The following is a 23,235-nucleotide window of genomic DNA, read 5'->3' on the forward strand; positions in this document are numbered from 1 at the left end:
GAAAAAGAAACGTTCCGTAGGTAAACTCAGGGGAAAAGAACGCAATATTTTAATGAGTGTCCTGGATTATTTTTTATAGTCTATCCCGCAACAACAACAAAAAAAAGCAAAAAAACAGAAGGACGGCAGAAAAATGCATGGAAAATTAAATACGATGAAATTTTGCGAAGTGAAGTGCGTCGGGTGGTTCACTCTCTTTTATTTGCTAACATACCACCGACATTGAACGTGATTTTGAGTCGGGTAAATGGAGAAGATTCTTTGCCATGATTTTCCAAAACTACGTTGTATCGCTTCTTACATGATATAGGCTTCCGTTATTTAAGACGGGGTAATAAAGCAGCTTTCATTGATACCGATGAAATTATTAATTGGAGGCACAGATATTTCAGGGAGATAAAACGTTTGAGGGCACAAAATAAAGTTATAATTTACACAGATGAATCGTGGGTAAATATTGGGCAGACAGTGACAAAAGAATGAAAGGATACGACAGTGAAAAGTGCACGGCAGGACGCCATTGAAGGGGTGAGTTCGGGACTTAGGCCACCGAAAAGCCGAGGACCGTGATTTGCCTTAGTCCACGCGGGTAATGAACATGGTTTTGTTCCAAATGCTGAACTAACATTTTTATGCCATAAAAACATAAGACAACTGGGCAAATTACGTGAAGGAAGTAAAGAAAAATGAAATAGATCTGTGGAAAGCAGACGAATTACAGGACGATGTCGACGATAAAAAGTTTTTAATACGACGTTCTTCATCGTCCGGATCATTCTCAAGTTCATCTCCCGAACACGGTTCATCCAAAGCGGGAACATTGCATTTCACTCTGTCGGGTTTTATTCTAGTAAAAAAGTCCCAAACAGGACTTCTGTGCGACATCATGGAAACTTTACCGTCTTTTGTACGGTATATATTCCTAGACTTCAATAAAAACACACTTATAGAACAGTTAAACACAAAACAGAACACATTAAGTTATTCGCATGTACCGATTTACTACCGAAGGCCAGTGGCAGGCTGCAACGGAACTCACAGAACAGAGGATATGATAGAACACGGAACACTCCAACACGAGCAGCACGTGGCGGGACTGGCGGCGCGGGCGGCACGGGCACACTGCACTTCCGTCTGGCGCCTGACACTCAGGAGCCGTCATGAGCCGTCATCGGCTATATCCGCTGTCACTTGACTCATGGTGCCGAACGCATCGTGTCGTCACAGGTTCCGCTTACCTTTGATTACTTGCGAATCTTGAAGTGAAACCAATTAAACTAGTGTATTATTTAATTGTAAAATAGCCAAGAATAACTTCGTGTGCCCAGTATGTTGTACCCGTACTTCCTTTTATTATACACAAGGCTTTCTTTTCTTTCTTATAGTGTACGCATTCTCGAAGATCCCGCGTGAAAAGATGCTTTCAATAAGTAATCTGTAGCTTGCGGTAATGAGGTGAAGTTTGTTAAAACGTGAACTTGAGTTTCTTTCTTTCAGAATTTTCAGTGAAATTATTACTTAAGCTAGTGTATTATTTAATTCTCAAGTAGTTGCGAATAACTTGGTGGGCTCAATATGTCAGAATGTTCTACATCCTTTAATTATAGGGAAACTTGAATCGTCATTTTAAGACGAAAAATTCAGGTGAAGAAGTGATATTTACAAGTCATGTAGATGTGTTTCATAATAATATTAGCGACTTAGTTTCTCTTTAAGGTGTTAGAAATAATGAATGTGTATCATGTAGCATTAGAACCGATTACAAATTGAGCACGCGATAGCATTGTGAGCGTTCAATTATATCACTGAGCCTGTAATTCTGTTCACAATACACTCTGAACTCGAGGAAAGTGAAAATCATAAGTTCTGAAAAGCTCAAGCACAGGGAGAGTGTGGTGGCTAAATATCCTGCTACGACGATCATGCACGAACTTAGCCGATAAAAATGAAATGGCGTATGGCTTTTAGTGCCGGGAGATTTCAGGACGGGTTCGGCTCGCCAGGTGCGGGTCTTTTGATTTGACTCCCGTAGGCGACCTGCGCGTCGTGATGAGGATGAAATGATGATGAAGACAATACGTACACCCAGCCCCCGTGCCAGAGAAATTAACCAATGATGGTTAAAATTCCCGATCCTGCCGGGAATCGAACCCGGGACCCCTGTGACCAAAGGCCAGCACGCTAACTTAGCCGATGACGGCTCCTGAGTGTCAGGCGCTAGAACAAAGTGCACACCGCCGGTATCGACAGTCAGCTAGTAGCCGAAGGGGAAGGGCAGTGCGTATTGGCGCTTCTGACGGGATAGCAAGTCAATATCTCGGTCTCGCTTGAGAATGTTTCGGAGCAATTGACACTCCGTGTTCCGGAACAGCGGAACATAACTGTGCACCGGCACAGAGTCCCGAAACAGGAACATAGTGCCCAACCCTACCGGACAGTGTCAGCAAGCTCCTCATCCGGACGAAATTTCGATCCTTCGCGACATAATTTACATCCTTTTACTGTAATTCCCGAAAATATTGACAGAATTTGGACACACAATTTTTAACATAAACCGAGTTATTCTGTAAGGAATGGGGAGTCCGAGAATAGTAATTGATTTACATGACAATGCTTAGAATGGATTATAAATACTGCGACAATTTACTATTTATTTTTGTTGGAGTTTTAGTTACGTACGGCATGGCTATGACTAAACAATTGAAATGAAAGCTAACCTGAGTCATCCGTTAGTTATGGATCTAGTTTAATATGTAAGATGGCAATATATGCTCCAAGGTTAGCCTAGATCAGTGACAGAATACAAATAATCTGTCTCAGCGACACATACACAGATCACAGTGAGTCCTTTCATTTGCTGAGGCAAAGAGAGTACCCGGAAATAACGAGTAATTTTGTTCTTATCATATGGCACTTCCCATATTACACGCGTAGATGAAAGAAAGTAAACAAATATTCAGTGGTATAACTTACAGTGGACAGTGAAAAGCAAATAGTACAGACTGAGATGGGAAATTTGAATCTGTCCTTTAAAATATTTCTCAAAACAATCGCCATCCATTTCACAATGAGCGCGAGCGGTTTTTCTTACACAAAAATACAAGCTTCGCATTCGGCACAAATCCACGCTCGTTACCTGCATGGGCTACACTAATGCAAATCGTATCCCACGACCTGTAGGCGTCCTCAAACCACTGGAAAGTCCCGCTAAAAATGCCTGCCGCGGACTGTTTATGGACTTTCGAACCCATGCCTTTTGCACTGTTACGCCGATATTAAAAGATTCATCTGTGTAAACAATGTTTCTATTTTCATTTCGGATTTTCTTTACTTGTGTAAATACCTATGACGCCAAGACAACATCAATCTTTCAATCAGCATCGCTTTGTTTCCCCTCCGTAAATAAAAACTATTTCCTTAAGTAGGACGTGGAGCGTTGAACTTTTAAAATCTGGGAGATCTGAATCTCTATTGACAGCCGACAGAATAGAATTTACTGCTGGTGGTCGATTATTAATGAAAAACTCGCGCACTTTCCGTCTAACTGCACTCTGTACAAAGTTATTGTACTGTATTTCAAAACCCTGCTGTTTCGCCTCGTTGTTTTGGGCATTCTGTTTTTACCTGGTGACACGAAAGGCCTCGGCGCGAACTTTGAAAACCGCAGTTCTTGAAATGCCTCATGCTTCAGTGGTTTCCCATCGCAGTCCAATCCACACTTCTCCCCTGATTCTTGGTCTTTATATAATAGTAGACATTTCTAACTATCTGTCGTTCACTGCGCCTTAAAATCTCTCCGGGTTTACGTTTCGCAAGCAGAACCTTTAATGCCACTTACACCTCAGTCACTTATTTTTCTATTGCAAAAAGTGATCCTTGCACTCCAACACTGTTTCAAATATCTTGGAGAGATCTGGGCTTGTGCTCAGGGTTGCCACCGGGCAAAAGAGTTTCGTACTAAATTTTCCCCTAAAATGGCACTAGATTATGGGAAAAAGTACTAATTCTTTTTTATGGAGTAAAATTATTCATAAAGGCAGTATAGAAAACAAAGTATACTTATTAAAAATACACATTTATCTTATCTTAATCTGTTTACCCTCCAGGATTGGCTTTTCCCTCGGACTCAGCGAGGGATCCCACCTCTACCGCCTCAAGGGCAGTGTCCTGGAGCTTCAGACTTTGGGTCGGGGGATACAACTGGGGAGGATGACCAGTACCTCACCCAGGCGGCCTCACCTGCTATGTTGAACAGGGGCCTTGTGGAGGGATGGGAAGATTGGAAGGGATAGACAAGGAAGAGGGAAGGAAGCGGCCGTGGCCTTAAGTGAGGTACCATCCCGGCATTTGCCTGGAGAAGAAGTGGGAAACCACGGAAAACGACTTCCAGGATGGCTGAGGTGGGAATCGAACCCACCTCTACTCAGTTGACCTCCCGAGGCTGAGTGGACCCCGTTCCAGCCCTCGTACCACTTTTCAAATTTCGTGGCAGAGCCGGGAATCGAACCCGGACCTCCGGGGGTGGCAGCTAATCACGCTAACCACTACACCACAGAGGCGGACCACATTTATTATATGAGAAATTTGTAATAATCAGAACTTAGTGGTTTTGATATCTATTATGGGAAGGAGCAATGTTGCAGTTTCAATCACCACCATCGTAAAACTTCCAGTTCCAAGCTGAGTGCGAGTTTTTAGTCATTTATTTGTGTTTAGAATACGAACACTATAAATATTCTTACGCATTTCAGTTCAACATTCGCACCACACACGCGCGCCTTTTGTCTTCATACACTTCTTTTAAAATATATTCACATACATTTCACATTTTACTCTTCTCTTAATCCTTGGGAAACATTGTCAAAGCAATAAACTGTTCTGAAATGTGAAAATTTTGGGCAGATTAATGTTTTAGTTTCTCCTTTGTTAGAAGGAGCCCATTCAACACACAGGATTCGAGTTTGTTTCTCAATTTGGTCTTATCTAGGCTATAAGTAACAGCAGAAAAACTTTCTGTTGCAGCAGAAAAATGTGGTAACATTCAAAAATTCGTCAAATTTGGAAAGATGTAGTCGCCTACAGGATTTTTTATTTCAAAAGCAAAGTTCCAAAATTTCATAAATTCTTAGTTTTCTTTCAGCGATTCTGTGGAATTCTGTTTGTTAAGAAGGAACTTTCCACTGTCGACTCAGTTAAATGTAACTTTAAAACTTTTCAGTCTGTTGAACACGCAAGTTTAATATAAATACTGTTTATTAGTGTGCGTTTTTACAGGTATGTTATCGTGTAATATTGAGCTTGTGTGTTCGACAGACTGAGAACCTTTTATATTTCAACGGATTTGGCCAACCACCATTTTGTATCTAACTTCATGAACACTTTCTGTAATTACATTAGGGAAATATACAGCTAATGGGATTGTACTGACGAAACTGCCATCTCTTTTGTAATTTTCTGGGTTCGACATGGACAGGTTTTTCAAATAGGATCACAAAATCAATCCTCTTAAAACTCTTCGCAGAATTCAACATGAAAAGATAGGCTTTCAAACTTCTTATCAATTTCTTTCTTGTCCTTCTGCTGCAGTAGAAAAGCTTCTACTCTACGTCCGTAAAAAAATACTAGATTTCCATAAAAAGAACTAACGTCCTAAAAATGTCCATGAAGTACTAGATCTAGTACGCAAGTACTAAAGGTGGCAACCCTGCTTGTGCCGTCAGTGGAGCCGTAAGCCACGTATTACAGCGCACGGTGCTGTTCCATCCAGCGCGCGGACACTTGTCAGGTAAATTACAAAAGGCATTCACATTCAGTTTCCTTCCGACTCTGTGATATTAATATTGCATATTGAGAATGTATGAATTACATATCACTAAATGAATGCCGAGGATCATGTACTCTTCACCCATGATCATTAACCTATAGGCTACATAAGACAGCGAAAATCAAATATTAAAGACTTCGAAGTAATCAGTCCTGGGGAAGTCCGCTAAATTTAAAATCCCATAAGAGCCCGTAGTACACGTAATTCTGGATGCATAATAGCAACAGAACGATTCCACGAATTTTCTCCACAACTACGAAATTATACACAGCTGTTTAACTTCTGACAAGTTTTCTCTATTAAATCAGCGACACATTCCAGCTTAGAGAGGTCGTTACCAGTACTCCATTTCAAAAGCGAATCTAATAACACGAGTCTTTCCTACTTTAATACTCTTGAGTGCCAACCTTGAGCACTGAAGATGAACATCTAACCAATTACGCCACGCAGACGGTAAATTTCAGAACATAACCGAGCTCGTTGGATGCAGATGTTAACTGTACCTGTATACGATTGCAAAATGTGTAGCAAATGTACTTTACACCGTATCCTAAACATGCTCGAGATAACAGTCACCGTTGACTATATATGCTATACTAGACTTAACTAAAGTTGGCGTCTGACAGGTAAGGTTGGAGGGAGGAGCACTGCACGTGCCATTTCACGATGTTGCCACATTCCAGCATTCCTTTCTACATGCTCTTACCCCTCGCTTCCGGCTCACTTATTCCCTCCTTCATTCTGACCGCTGTGATCTGTTGTAGACTACCTGGCCAGGCGGTGTCGTCCCATTTGCGATCACTCTTATACAAACAATCAGGTTCTTATCAGTGACAGTGACAGGTTTGGCAACTCCCAGCAAGACGAGCTGCCCTGAAGTTTTATCTCCATGGCAACCGCAGTCGCCCCACCCTCGTTTCCATGGCAACCACACAGCCACTCCTTTTATCCCGCCTCGGCAGGCAATAAACGGACCTCCCTCTAAGAAATGTCAGACGCCAACTCTTATTATTAGCAGTATAGGCAAAAACCAGCTCTGCTATTGCACAAGGAATGTCGGCATGAGCCATCCGTAACGACGATCGCAGCTACTGTACGTTACGGACATGGGTGTGTCTAGCCAGACATCCACTCACGCAACAGCTTCGTACAACACGTCTCTGATGGTCTGATAGAGGAATGAATGGCATTCCAACAGTGTTCAGTGACGAGCAGATTCTTACTCAGCCCATACGTTGCCGATATGGACCTGGTGATACTCTGGCTCTTATCTCCTGCCATCAAAGTGAGGGCCGACATCATTTATAAAACCTTTCATCTTTCAGGAGTGATATTACAATCCATATAATGTGTGTTTAACGGTCTTTCTTCTACTGTAGGTTTTAAGAGACGCCAGAGTGCCGAATTTCGCCTTGAGAAGGTGTTCTTTATCGTTCCCAGTCCCAGTCTCTCACATTTTAGATCTCCTAAATGACAACGGGATTAAATTCCACAACCTTGAGCATAGGAAGCGAGCGCGTAAGCAACGAGACTACACAGCTGGCTATGGAGCCAAGCTCTGCATTCGGAAGACGAGTTGGTACGAGCCCTTCCTGAGAATGGTTTTCTGTGGTTTCCCATTTTCACTTCCAGGTAAATGCCGGGACAGTTCCTGTCCATAGAGCACAGCCGATTACTTCCACCTCCTAATCCAATTTCATTCACCATCATTCATTTTATATTCATTAGCTCCTCACCTGAGGTTGATGTCAGGAAGGGCATCCGGCCGTAAAAACACATTCGTGTCGCCTCTTACCCGACCCTGTATCAAGAAACGGGACTAAGGGATAGACAAATAACGGGTAACTTAAGTTATTCTAATACTGAGACTTGTGATTTTCAGAAAAACGGACAACATCGATATATCCATCACACCCTTCCAAAGCTTTACACTCGGGCAGAAATGGATATTTTCATATGAAGTTCCGTCTTCTCCACAGAATCTTGCCGCTCGGCGCCTGTAGTGAAAAAACCTACAACCTGCTTTCCAGTCTTTGACCGGTTCAGGGATGGAATAAATGAACCAGATATAGGCTATTATTACAATGGGGTCGCCACTCCCAAGGTGATATTAATGACTGATAAATGCTATGAAATGATAATGGAGAGTGTTGCTGGAATGAAAGATGACAGAAATCCGGAGTACCCGGAGAAAAACCTGTCCCGCCTCCGCTTTGTCCAGCACAAATCTCACATGGAGGGACCGGGATTTGAACCACGGTATCCAGCGGTGGGAGGCCGACGCATTGCCATCTGAGCCATTGAGGCACCGGCGCCTGTAGTAAGCAAACAAAATTCGATCACTTTAGAATGTGCTTCTCGACACAAACCAGCTGATGGCGCTTACTGTTCGGAGTTTCTTATTCATGGATAATGACCAATATTCGTCAACTTCTCTCTATGTAATAAAGTGTCCTTCGATTTCGTGTAACTCGCAACATTTGTCCTGTAAATGTTTCGGACGCTGGCGTGTAAACTCGAATGAACGTGGTGACGATTCAAATCTCCACTGAAAGAATGATTTCCATGATGCTTGTTTAAAGGGGCCTAACGTCTAAGGTCATCGGCCCGAATGATTTCCAAAACGTAAAGTTATATCCCAGTATATTAGTTCGAAACCATCGTAATAGTGGAGGTTCCGTCGCTTGGATTATAATATTGACAAGCCTGCTCGTTGTTAGTCAATCTATCGTTATTAAAAACATCTCCACTGAGTTAAAAAAATTCCAGTTTTCGAAGATCTATCACACTATTTAATGGGTTATTTTAATTCACGATTAAAAAGTATAGAGGAAGCTGTTGGCAACATTAGAGCCAGACTTCATATCACGCAAGGAGATACCTGCTAAAACTTATTAATGTACAGACCGCAGATGTTTAATATGTGTTAGTATAGTGACCTTCAGTTCGGAGTTCGTCTCAGGTTAGATTCCCAGCTGAGCCGGGGATTACAGCCGCATTTGGTTAATTCATCTGACTCGGGAAATGGGAGTCTATTTTTTAATGCACACATCTTACTTTACGCACAAACCAACACCGAAAACCGCTACAGAAACGCTGAATAATGTAACGTATCTCCACATAGGGTTGGTGCCAAGAGGGGCATCCGACCATATACCAGGGTAAGTCTATATGCGTGACACAAATCGAACCCACGACGTCCACAGCAGGGTGCGGGAAAAGCGGCGGCGAAACAAAGAAAATAAGATATAGACATGTATTTTTAATTATTTACAAAATACAGATAAGTAATGCTAGTCCGGGTCCTTGGGTGAATATAGTCAAAGTCGCTTCAGATTCTCAGGTTCGATTCTCGGCCGGGGATTTTTAAAAGTGTGAGATTAATTAATTAATTTCTCAGGATCGCGAATTGGGCGTTAATGTTCGTCTTAATACACATGTCTTCATCCACACATAATACCTCACACTATCAACCACCACAAGTAACACGCAATACTGAATACATCCCTCCACAGAGTTGGCGTCGGGAAGGGCACTCGGCCGTAAAACTGGAACAAATCCACACTAATTGACATCAACAAGAAGACGGGTATTTCCCATTTTGGGCTGGTGGTCCATTGCTATGGCTCCGGTATAGAAATCCAAGAATAACGGCCGAGAGGATTTGTCGTGCTGACCATACAACACCTCAATCTGCAGGCTTTCGGGCTCAGCAGTGGTCACTTGGTAGGCCATGGCCCTTCAAGGCCGCTGCGCCAAGATATTTGGTTTGGTTTTTGGTCCATTGCAATAATAACAGCATTCTAAGACTAATGCATTAATTTTGGAGCACCTATATATTTGATTTTGCAAGAACGAAGCGAGTTAGTGGACCTGTTTTCTGGTCGACATTAGTCCTGCAGAGATAACTGAGTGCACTAGGAATACCTATTTTTATGTTCGAAGGCATGAAAGGAGCAACAATGTTTGCGACGAACACATGGAAACAATGGCCTGAGGGTGCTCTCAAAGAGCAAAATCTGAAGTCAAACGAACACTCGAATCCGCCTGCATGATTCGGATTAGATGGTGGGGTCATTTTATGTCAATGGAAGGGATTCAGTTACGAATGGGACTAATAGACTGCTGTAGATGCTGATCAAGTTTGTAATTCCACGTGATTGATATCGTGATAATAGATATGAGGCCTCCAGCTTTACGTTGAATCCGAACCATAATGAGACTTCATTTCATAGATCCCATACCCATCCGGCGGGATTCGAAATGTGCCTGCCTTGGTGAGAGGCCAGCAACAATGTCATTCGGCAATCAGGCTCCGTTGTAGATGGCGACAGAAGTACAGCAAGAACTAAGAAACGAGATATAATAACTTCAAAGTAGCATGCTACAGTAGTAGCAGCAGTAAATACACTTAGAGGGTCATGAAGACGCGAAATTCGTTCATCTTAGCTCACAGACAGCTGTCAAGTAAAATATTAATGTACGTATGCACATGTTCACTTCATCGGATACCATTTTATCTGATAATTGGAAAAAGGGTCACTTATGAAAAAACATACCTTTTTACTGTTTTGAAGTATTTGGATGATTTTTAGACTTTATATAACACAATTACTGTTCTTTTTTTATGGAAGTTTTGAATATCAGAGCTTGCAAATAAATAATGAATGAAAATCCACAGCCTGTTTCCAGTCATTCGACCGGGTCAGGAATGGAATGAAGCCCCATCTAGCGGCGAGGAGAGGAATTGTGCCGGCTGCCGAAGCCTGTCGCACTCCTCTGGGGCAATGATTAATGAATGACAAATGAAATGAAATGATATTGGAGTGTGTTGCTGGAATGAATTATGACAGGGAAAACCGGAGTACCTAGAGAAAACCTGTCCCGCCTCCATTTTGTCCACATGGAGTGACCGGGATTTGAAGCACGGAACTCAGCGGTGAAAAGCCGGCGCGCTGCCGCCTGAGCCACGGAGGCTCCACCAAATAAATAATAAATAAATTAATTAAATAAATGGTTCGATCCCGACTCAGTGTGGTAGTTTAAGGTACCGGTACTCAAATACGTCAGCCTCGTCTCGCTGAATTTACTGGTACGTTAAAGAATTCCTGTGGAATAAAATTCCGGCAGCTTGGAGTCTCTGAAACCCGCAATAGTACTTAATGGACGTACAACCAGTAGTAGTAGTAGTAGTAGTAGTAGTAGTAACTCAAAGAGATTCACAAATCTGTATATGGTAGACTTGATCGGAACTTGTACCCACATCCAATTTTAAAATATGAAGCTGATGAAAGTTTGTTTCAATATTCCTTGAATAATTTGGATGGCAAGCAGTCGTTTAAATAATGCTACTGTAGTTTCACTTCGATGCCTGTTAAGTAATACCCGTGGTTCGAGTTAATAGATGTCGTCACTGTCTCTAAACCACCTGGCGTGCTACTGAGAAGTCTATAGCAATTTGAGCTCGGCGAGTTGTTTTTTAATTATACTTTGAGGTCTTAAGACGTTTTGGTCTACATTAGTGTATGCTTGCATTGTTTGAATTCTGTATGATAGACTGTGTTATCATGCGATATTTGTGATTGCTAGGGTGGTGAAAGCACATCCAATCACTGACACTGTAGGCTTCATGGGCCATAACCTGACCAGCATTTTTTTTTTGCTACGGGCTTTACGTCGCACCGACACATATAGGTCTTACGGCGACGATGGGATAGGTCTAGGAGTTGGAAGGAAGCGGTACAGCCACAACATTTGCCTGGTGTGAAAGTGAGAAACCACGGAAAACCATCTTCAGGGCTGCCGACAGTGGGATTCGAACCCACGATCTCCCGGATGCAAGCTCACAGCCGCGCGCCTCTTCGCACACGGCCAACTCGCCCGGTAGCAATTTTCTAGCTCGGGTAAGGACTGGCTCTCGTCACCATCAGTATGTACGAGTTTAAATAATTCCTCAACTGATCTCACCAGAGTTGGTAGATAAATAAAAACTGTATTCAATGCAATTTCGATAGAAGGAAGAATTTTCACTTAATGACGTATTATTATTGTAGGAGTCAGGAATAAAAATATAGAACATTTTAAACAAAGAGGAGGTTTATCAGGTAGGGACATTTTTCTAGCGTTTTAACGCCCGACTAACACATGGAAGGTTTTCAGTGGCGCAAGGATGAGAAAGCGCTAGGATTGGGAAGGAAGCGAACTTGGTCTTAAATAAGGTACACTCCCTAGCAATGGCCTGGTATGAAAATGGGAAACCACGGAAAACTATCTTCTGAGCCACCTTCCGAATGCAAACTTACAGCTACGTGAACCGAAGCGCGCAGCCAACTCGTTCAGTCGTAGTGATGGTAATTAAGCTCATAGGAACGTACGAGCCCAAGCTCATTTCTGGTAAGAGGGCTGATGACTTAGGTGTTAGGCCCCTTTTAACAAGAAGCATTTCTGGTAAGAGTGAGCTGACAGTGCTATAAGTCTGCTGGTACGGGCTAGAAAACATTCATGTTACTTTCTTAAACTGGTCTCCGTATCATTCTTGGATTTGATAACATAAAAGCGGATGGGTATGAACCATACTAGTAATGCCAAACCTTATACAGTATGCAGCCAGCAACTGTCACGACTGATGTGAAAATGTCGCTCATAGGGTCGTCTGGTATATATACTTCAGTGAGCTTGGCAGATTGTTATGCAACAGAATCTGCTGGCTCAGTGAGGAAAGCAACGCGAAACTACGTCACACTTCCCTTGTACGCCTCTCCAGTTACACCTACACTATCTCTGACAGCTGATGACGGTGCTGTCGGAGACCCAACCAACCTTTAGGCAAAGGACAACATACATAATACTATCACTTCCATATTGTTGTAAGCCTACTTGTAAAGGAGCACCAACTGACTACACAGCCCCCTAGTCCTCCTCTCACCGGGCGAGTTGGCCGTGCGGCTGTGAGCTTGCATCCGGGAGATAGTAGGTTCGAATCCCACTATCGTGGTTTCCCATTTTCACACCAGGAACAAGCTGGGTCTGTACCTTAATTAAGGCCACGGGCGCTTCCTTCCATTTCCTAGGCCTTTCCTGTTCCCTCGTCGCCGTAATACCTATCTGTGTCGGTGCGACGTAAAGGAAAAAAAAAGCGAACCCAACCTGCTGGCAGCCCTGAAGATGGATTTCCGTGGTTTTCCATTTTCACGTCAGGCAAATGCTGATGCTGCACATTTCTTCTGCTGCTTTCTTCCCAGTCTATCCAATCTACACCTAAGACGAAGCAAAAGAAGAACTTCATGAACATTTGTGAACTTCCACGTGCATAAAAGAACCGGCTTATAACAGGGAAGTCGGGGTACGTTAACCCAATAAATACCGCAGAAAGTGGAGTAATTTACATTTCCGTAGACAGCCGCCACGGTATACAGGGGGAATTAAAATAATGTTATTGGTTTTATGTCCTATTAAGTACCTTTACGTGTTTAAACGGGCGTAATTTCAGCATTTTGATTGGTGTGACAGGGATTTCCAGGGGATCCATGAGCCCCTTTTGAGAGCAATTTGCGACCACAACATTATTCTTAACATTTGCTTACTTTAATTCCTGTGTTAATAACTTTAATTTAATAACCAAACCTCTGTAAAGTAAAGGACATTTACACAGAATTAAAAAGTCGACATAATGCAAATTTATTTGTTACTTTGCCTGATTTTATGCGTAAAAGCAAGAATCAAGCACACAGCACGGATAAAAATTAAAACAATTTAATCACATCGTATTTTTACACAAATGAAGTCTTCACTTTCAATTTGAAATAACGTCATTAATTACTTTTGGAAAGTCAACATCAGTCGAAGAGGATAACCTGCAGTATGTTTTTAAACGCTCCAAGCATGAAAAATACCTCCCACATGAATTCAATAAAACTGTAAAAAAACAAATGGGGAAGTTCAAAAATGAGAGTTAACACTTTTCCAGTACTTCTCTACAAAAACGACAGCTCTTTCTTGGATATATTTGTTTTTTTATTATTCCATTTTGCAAAAAAAACACTGCAAGGCAGACAGGAGTTTCTTGTCCAAAGTGTAAAATTTACAAACATATTTTACTCTTTCTAGCTCTACTCCGCTTCAATTTAGAAATTGACTTAAATGGCTGGGAACATCTACTTTATTTTCTTGAAGCCTGGTCTACCTCCTACGTAAGTACGTCACTAATAGGGAACACCATTGTAGCCTTGTAGTACTGTTGCACTGTCTCAAATAGAGCTTTATCCCAGCGCCAATTTTCGCTGGAATGTTGCATTTTCTAGGCAACTGTACTGCGATGAATCCACATTATTTCTCTGCTACCCCCATGCAGCGATTGAAGAATACTGAGTAAAAATTCTTCAGTTCTAAAAGATCGTAAAACATCATGTATCCTGATGTTCACTGATTTTACAACTCCGTAGGTCACACTGTTGGACTGTAGGGTATTTGATAGTCACAGAACGTTAGAAATCTTCTGAGTAAAAGCAATTAAACAGAAAGTTGAAATCATCCATGCTTTTTAATAGAGCATTTTCTTGTCTACTGCTGGAAGAGTCAGTCCGTGAAATTTTTTTTAGACTGGCTTCAAAATCATCTAAAAATGTTTAATATAACTATTTATGCACATGTAAACGTAATAGCGTTAGTGAAATCTGAAAAAAATGGTTCTACATAAAGATGGAATTTTGACTTCAAATATTAAACATTAAGCAAACCGGCACGAATTAAACGTAAAGTAGAGAGTTTCCGTACCATTTAGCTATTAAGAATATTGAAGAATGCAGCAAATCAGAACAGCCGTTAAATATAAATACAGCAGATGAACGAGATATCCTTAACACTCCACTATAACATAAACCAAACAATGTCTCCAATGCTCGAAAAATACGCGAGCGGTAGGTAAGCTGAACATCTGATTATCGAGATAGTCGCGCAGAGCCACAGCCCGCAGTCCATCGCGTTAGGCGCACCCGTCAGCACTTTTCGGAACGTAACGACACACTAGCTGATATACCCGTGCTTCGCTACGGAATTCTACATTGTATACAGTATTCCAGGTTAGGTAGTGTACACGTTGTGAGCAAGATTGTATTAAATCACGTAGCACTTAACGTTACCCTAGAAACGCGACGGGGAAGTCACCAAACGTCTTTTCTCATATGAAGACTGGGTTAGGGAATTTTCATTGTAAGGGTAGGCCCCCTTGCCTACCATCAGTAACAATCATGTTGGAGAGTTTTCATTTTAATGACAGACACTCACTCTCCACCTGCCTATTTACATCATCAGAAAGACTGTGTTAGTAGTTTCCCCAACTGAAATCAACATAGGCCGTTACAATGACGTCAGTATGAATGGTGCGATTAAAAGCAATGCTTTTATATGAAATACTCGATCAAATGAAAACCACACATTTTCTAACTTTTAACGAACAGTACTATGCTGCCGACCTAACAGCCCAAAGTTCCAGAGCTGGAATGACCAAGCCGCAGAGAGCCGTGATCCATGAACACACTTCGTCTTAACTTCGGCCGGGTCGGGGTGTGGAATAGTGGAGACTCCCGCGGCAAAAACTATGCCCTGTTACTAATCTGTTCAATAGGAGTACCCGATGAGTCGGAAAATCTCAGTTCACTACGCGGCGGCGGAAAAATCTATCTGACTTGAGAGACAAATTTTTTCTCTGAGCCAGAGGAGAAACCCTCAGTTCTTTTCAGGGTTGAATTTTGAATTATTTCGTGAATTGTGGTGCTATAATTTGGATTAGTTCTAAATTGTAATCGTAGACCAGGTCATACTACTACTACTAAGTGAGCGTCTGCCTTAAGTGTGCACACTGCTCATTCAAAACAGTGCGTCAGAGTAAGGATCGAATAGCTGGAATACTATGATGAACCAGTCAGTAACGTACCGGCAGTATCAGAAAATATATGAAGCAGAGGAATGGCATGCTAGGGAAGAAAGTTTTCGAACTCCCTAGCTATTTTCCGACAATATTCAGTCAGGCTGTTATACTCGTAACGCAGCAGTAATCCCATCTATTTGAGTTGAGCAGCAGCATAAGATACAAAGAACATCACAACAAACAATGGTCAATGTAATGTTATTGTTGATCTTTGTTATGCACTTTCAGTATTTTAGGCCTCCACATTTAGTTTTCCTCCGACTCTGAAATGCCACTCTTATCACAGTCGGTACGGTAAAAGTGAATAAATCATAAATGATCGGAAATTGTATTCTCTAACTTTTCGGTAGGACCAGTAACATGGGTATTTAAAAATAAAATTTTAAGCGCCTTCCCCTAAACTACCATTTCATCCAGGGTGAATAAAATTGTTTATAGCTTAGACTGTAGTTTCTTATTCCCCGACTCCATATACCGATTTTCATTAAATTCTGTTAACCCATTTTCTCGTGGCTCGGCGTTGATATGGACTTGGCAACAAAAATACAAATTCATGAATATCTGTGTCATCGAAGCCGGTACGGTAACAATGTATGACATAAATGATCGGAAATTTTAATTATATATAACTTTCGTTATGTAGTATTTATCGATAGACCACTAATAAAATAAATATTTGAGAATTAAATTTTGGGCCTTCCCCTAAACTACCATTTTACTCACCGTGAGTAAAATGATTTATAGCCTAGATTGTAACGGCTCATCCTCCGACTTTACATACCAATTTTCATTAAATTCTCTTCAGCCGTTTTCTAGTGATGTGTGTAGATACAGACAGACAGACAGACAGACAGAAATTACGGAAAAGTAAAAAGTGCATTTCCTTGTTACTATGGACATGACCGATACAGAAATACCATTCTTTTAAAATTCTGATCAATGTACAGACAAAATTCTTATTATATATTATATATATATTATATATTACAATTGAGGAGGGAAGGTAAAAATGAACTATAATAATTATTTCTATCACGATCGTATTGGTAGACTATACAATTTTGCAACGGTCATTTTTGTTTAATTGAGATAAATTAAACAGTAACGAAAACGTAGGTTTCACTTGTAAATGATTTATTTCTATATCTGTGATATTACGAAAATTTTGCTTCCTTCGAAATAATGGGGGGACAACTGCTACACACTTGCCACCCCGGAATTACGCCAATCCGGGTTTAGGAGATACAGAGGTGCCAGAATTTTGTGCTACAGGAGTTCATTAACGTACCGGTAAATCTACTATCACAAGTCGTATATGAGCATTTTGAAATACCACCGGACAGACGGGATCGAACCCTCTAGCTTGGGCTCAAAAGGTTGACTTTTCATTGTGCCACTGCAGAGAATTTAAATAGAAAAGGTCCAACATGATGCTCTTGGTGAAGTTAAATATTTTTAAGAAATGAAGGAAGAAACTGACGCATGAAGATGCCGATAATGTAGTATCGACATTTTTTGCTTTCAGAAGAAAGAAAAACAATTTTTATCAAGAACTCCAAGGGAGGTTACTTCATTAGTTATTTACATTCTTTAATTTCAGGAAGAAGGGTAACTTTGAACGTAATTTGAAGTTCCTGAAGTAACTTAAAACACAACCTTTTCTACAATTATTGCTCAATTTGAGAAACATTCCGATATTTTCGAAGAGATAACATCACCAACCACCTCTGAAAAATTCCGAACTTAATTCAAATACACTGTGTACTGATAGCTTATTAAAATGTCACCTCTCTACCACCCAAGTACACTCAACCGCACAAAAATTGGCAGTCGCAGAATATGACTTTCTTTCAAATCCTCTTGTTTGAAACAGAATAAACATTGTTCAGGTGGTAGGATTCCGTGAAATTTCTTGTAGACTGGTTTCAAAATTATCTATTTTTTATATAACTAATTATTTACATGTAAAATTAATAGCGTTAGTCAAATCTGTGGTCTTCGACCATATTATCCACAGTTTACGCATATCCTCACATTTCGAAAATGTATCAAATTAATTTTCTTTGCCGGCCAATATTTGGGTGGTTAAGTGTACATTTTAGTTTCGACCTTTCACAGTCTTAATTCCACTTATCCTAATATCACTGAAATGTATGACTGTAATTCTAATCTGGAAATTTATCAACTTGATTGGACGGATAGACAGGTAAACATATAGATGTAGTTTGAAACTTTTCGCAAGAGTTAGTTGTACTGTATGTCTGAACACGTAATTATGTTAGCCGGTACTGCATTTGATGCATAATTAATTTCCCTGCGGATTTCATTACATGTGACGATCCTAAATAATTAGCTTCAGAATTTATCATTGTGAGCTCATTATATTTTATTAATAAAACGCATGACAGTTTGCTCCTACGAGATGAATTGTATCTGAATGAAGTTCTCCCTTCATTTGCTATTATTCTTCCTCCAAAAAGAGGAAATCCCTCCTCACTGTAAATCAAACCCCATAAATAGGTAAACAGTTTCCAAATCCTATAAAAAGAACGCCTCGATTTCACTGTATTCAGGATTAAAATGAGAAAATCGAACTGACACATGTTTCAACTTCTAGTAAACATGCAGCTAGCCTCGGCGGAAATTATAAGAAGCCACTCAAATGGAAAATAAAGCAGCATGCCATGCGAAGATACGCTTTAGAGCGATCTCTGACTGTTCATTATCAAATACGACCTTGTATCATACAATATATAAAAACAGAGATTCTTTTTGAGATAAACAATACTATGAATGTGGGTACATAGTTCAAAACTTACTGCTTACGCCGTCAAAATAAGAGACAGTGTTGTAATGTTCCTTCTGGCACTAGAAAAGATAACGATGGATAATTTTGGAGATTAGTAAATCTTACAACATGAACTAATTCATTCTGGAATAAAATCATGAATGAAGGACGTGACCTGCATTTCGAAATGCCATGCACGTGAGCGTTGCAGTATTTAGCCTACAAACAACTTTTACCTAAACTCTTCGGGCCACGTATGGCATACTGTCGTCTTATTTACGAGTGAAATTCCCTCCACTTGTTGAGTATAGAAACAAATAATCAAGCCACCTGAATGTACCGTACTGACAGGAACATGACATCACAATCGTAAAATGGGCGTTGCAGTAGCCTACAAGTAAAAGTAACCTCACAGAAAGTTAACGGAATTGTAATACAGAAGTTGTCGATAATTATTGTTTGCTGGAAGTCACAGCAGCAATTTTTTATTTCCGAAGTAAAGTCTTACAAGGCAATACAAGTTTCGCGGAACGGACTACATATTTCGTCATCATTTGACCTCCACACATCAAAATGTTCATGTATTTCCTTCTTATTAAATGAGGAGTATTCGAACTCTTACACCATAAAACTTTTAACATAGTTTGGAACTACCTCTAAACACAATTAATTAAATATTACAGTAATTGATTATTCTATGTCAACAAACTGTCAATCAAAATAGCTTTGACACAGGAAGGTAGACAGAGTAATACTCACGTTCCTAGAAGTTCCTTCAGAATGTACTTGTCCTCTACGCTGGGAAGTTTTTCTGTCTCCTTCTTAGTTTTTTTGGAAGGGTCTTTCTTTCCAAACAGTGGCATTTTGACACTAAAATGTTATTACAATCAACGGAAATAACTGGGTTTTCAAACTGTATCCGTCAGTTCAACGAAACTGCAAGCTAAAGAGAGCCAAATTAAAAAATATTTCTAAGATCAACTTTTAGTGTGAGTGTTCTACTGGGCCTCTTGTCTTTCGACACAATATTGAATAATACACATCGTTCTAGGCCTCTCACAGCGCGTTCGCCTCGCAACCTCTCCGGCAGGACAGCAAGACACACGACTAGACTACGTTCGAATGCTGGAGGAACGCTGGTAGACTGAACAGTCAAAGCGAAGCCACCCGATGGCACATGACGTCAATAACAGCACTTTGGACACAGCCGCGCCATCTGCTGAGCAAATCGTGTACTAGCAGTTCACTCCTAACAGATTAGTTGCTGTACTGTGTTGAGTCCTCTTTGCCTACGACATCGTTGCTTGTATGTTATCACACTAACACGGGCTCAGAGATCATGATCATGAGCTTAAGGTCTGAGCGAAGAGCTAGTAGTTGTTGCTTCATATAATGGGCTTAACCATCGTGATAATCAGCCCTGCGTACTTAGTGCGAGTCTATTACAACTACTCTGGGGTGTGCGGGCTTACCGAACAGGTTAGCCCAGTGTGTTTGCGGCACCGCCAGTTACGGCTGTACTGACGAGACACGTGGGTTCGAATCCCCCGTCGGACATGAATTTCCGTGGTTTTCCATTTCAGCTCCAGGTAAATGCCGGGATAGTAACTTAAGGCCACCTTCCACTTCCTAGGTCGTACAATTACAGTCACACCCACAGACAATACCCAACTCAGCGCCATGGGGAGTAGCGCGAAAAGCGGCTACAGAACTGACGAGCCAAGCATATCCTCGAACACACGCGACACTACAAGCCATACGCTATTAATTGGTAATAATAATAATAACTTTCAAGTCCTTGCCGGGCTATGGAGCTCAGGCCATAGACCACTGGACCACTGGCCTTCTGGGTCCAACTTGGCAGGTTCTATCCTGGATGAATCCGGTCGTATTTGAAGATGCTCAGGTACATCAGTCTCGTGTCGGTAGAATTACTGGCACGTAAAAGAACTCTTGTGGGATGAAATTCCAGCACTTTGGCGTCTCTGAATACCATAAATATTTAGTCTGTGGAACGTAAACCAGTTAATAACCCTAACCCCCGCCATGGCGCAACAGCCCCGAAAGGCCTTGGCCTACCAAGCGACCGCTGCTCATCCCGAAGGCCTGCAGATTACGAGGTGTCGTGTGGTTATTCTTGGCTCTCTAGACCGCGAAACCTATTATTATTATTATCATCATCATTATTATTATTACTATTATTATTTTATATATCTTTCTTTCTTCCATGGCTAAATGGTTAGCGTGTTGGCCTTTGGTTACAGGGGTCCTGGGTTCGATTCCAGGCAGGGTAGGGAACTTTAACCACCATTGGTTAATTTCTCTGCCACGGGGGCTGGGTGTATGTGTCGTCTTCATCATCATTTCATCCTCATCATGCCGCGTCAGATCGAAAGACCTGCACCTGGCGAGCCGAACATGTCCTCGGACACTCCCGGCACTAAAAGCCATACGCCATTTCATTTCATCATTCTTTCTTAATCTGCTTACCCTCTAGGGTTGGTTTTTCCCTCGGACTTAGCGGGGGATCCCACCTCTACCGCCTCAAGGGCAGTGTCCTGGAGCGTGAGACATTGGGTCGGGGGATACAGCTGGAGAGGATGACCAGTACCTAACCCAGGTGGCCTCACCTGCTATGCTGAACAGGGGCCTTGGAGGAAGATTGGAAGGGATAGACAAGGAAGAGGGAAGGAAGCGGCCGTGGCCTTAAGTTAGGTACCATTCCGGCATTTGCCTGGAGGAGAATTGGGAAACCGCAGAAAACCACTTCGGGGATGGCTCAGGTGGGAATCGAACCCCCTCTACTCAGCTGACCTCCCGAGGCTGAGTGGACCCCGTTCCAGCCCTCGTACCACTTTTCAAATTTTGTGGCAGAGCCGGGAATCGAACCCGGGCCTCCGGGGGTGGCGGCTAATCACACTAACCACTACATCACAGAGGCGATCATTATTTTTTTACATACTAGATGAAATTCTATCAAAGTGTGGCAAAGCCAATGCAGTGAGCTCGCATTTGCGGTTAACGGTATTCTGTAAGACAGAAGCGAGTTCCCGGACGAATTTACTTTTTCATCGGTCTATTTTCAGACTGACTTTGTTTTAAGGGAGTGAAATCTGGGTGGACTCAGGATATCTTATTCGTAAGTTGGAAGTAGTCCGACTCTGTGGAGTAGTTAATAATTTCGTGTGGCTATTTCTAGCCGAGTGCAGCCCTTGTAAGGCAGACCCTCCGATGGGGGTGGGCGGCATCTGCCATATGTAGATAACTGCGTGTTATTGTGGTGTGTGAGTTGCAGGGATGTTGGGGACAGCACAAACACCCAGCCCCCGGGACATTGGAATTAACCAATTAAGGTTAAAATCCCCGACCCGGCCTGGAATCGAATCCGGGACCCTCTGAACCGAAGGCCAGTACGCTGACCATTCAGCCAACGAGCCGGACTGTGGAGTAGTGGTTAGCGTGATTAACTGCCACCCCCAGAGGTCCGGGTTCGATTCCCGGCTCTGCCACGAAATTTGATAATTGGTACGAGGGCTAGAACGAGGTCCACTCAGCCTCGGGAGGTCAACTGAGTAGAGGGGGGGGGGGGTCGATTCCCTCCTCAGGCATCCCCGAAGTGGTTTTCTGCGGTTTCCCACTTCTCCTTCAGGCAAATGCCGGGGTGGTACCTAACTTCAGGCCACGACCGCTTCCTTCCCTCTTCCTTGTCTATTCCTTCAAATCTTCCCACACCCCCGCAAGGCCCCTGTTCAGCATAGCAGGTGAGGCCGCCTGGGCGAGGTACTGGTCATCCTCCCCAGTTTCATCCCGGCCCAGAGTCTGAAGCTCCAGGAAAATGCCCGTGAGGCGGTAGAGGTGGGGTCCCTCGCTGAGTCCGAGGGAAAAACCGACCCTGGAGGGTAAACAGATAAAGGAGAAGAAGAAGAATATTCCGGAAGTAATTTTTGGTTTTACTATCATTCTTTTCTTAACTGATAATTACAGCATATTATAATGGCATAAAACAGGCTTCCCAGTGGCCAAAATGTGAAGTGGACAGCAATAATGGTGCGTATTTTCCTACAGCAACAGTATTTGCAAATCGCACAGTTCGTACAATTTTTTAAACTCATTTTAAAAAGAATTTATCTATATTTATGAAATGAGAGTGGAATTCGTCACTGCTAATGTCTATTCTCTTTGTTTTGAATGCACAAATGTCACGATCGGTTACTGGTGAGCGTTGCAAAAGTTGTCTATACTACTGAAATGATATATATGAGGGATGCTGTCATCTTTCATTCCAGTAACACTCTCCAATATCATTTAATTCCATCTGATGGTCTTTATCATGGCCCAGAGGAGTACGACAGGCTTCGGCAGCCGGTACGGTTCTTATCCTCGCTGCTAGAAGGGGGGGGTTCATTCATTCCATTCCTGACCCTGGCAATTACTGGAAGCGGGCTGCAGATTTTCATAGATAATGGATGTTAGTAGATTTAACGAGTTTTTTTTTAGTATTTGTTTTACGTCGCATTGGCACAAAGGGGTTCTATGACGACAGTAGGATAGGAAGGGCTAGGATTATGATGGAAGCGACCGTGGGCTTAATTAATGTACAGTCCCAGCATTTATCCAATTACTTTTTGTGAATATGTGAAACCACGGAAAGACTTCTTGAGGACTGCCGACAGTGAAGTTCGAACCCACTATCTCCTC

General features: G+C 41.9%; 1 protein-coding gene across 3 annotated transcripts in view; it reads right to left on the reverse strand.

Annotated features, from left to right (window-relative positions):
- CaMKI (Calcium/calmodulin-dependent protein kinase I) overlaps nucleotides 1-19,667 on the reverse strand; it is a 1,265,700-nt gene extending 1,246,033 nt beyond the window's left edge. For all 3 annotated transcript variants that reach the window (XM_067141330.2, XM_067141331.2, XM_067141328.2), the window contains exon 1: nucleotides 19,297-19,667. In XM_067141330.2, the coding sequence (XP_066997431.1) occupies nucleotides 19,297-19,400 (104 nt within the window). In that variant the 5' untranslated portion in view covers nucleotides 19,401-19,667. The remainder of the gene's footprint in view (nucleotides 1-19,296) is intronic.
- Nucleotides 19,668-23,235: the final 3,568 nt, after the last annotated feature.

This window comes from Anabrus simplex, chromosome 2, assembly GCF_040414725.1.
Source record: "Anabrus simplex isolate iqAnaSimp1 chromosome 2, ASM4041472v1, whole genome shotgun sequence".
Lineage (NCBI taxonomy): Eukaryota > Metazoa > Arthropoda > Insecta > Orthoptera > Tettigoniidae > Anabrus > Anabrus simplex.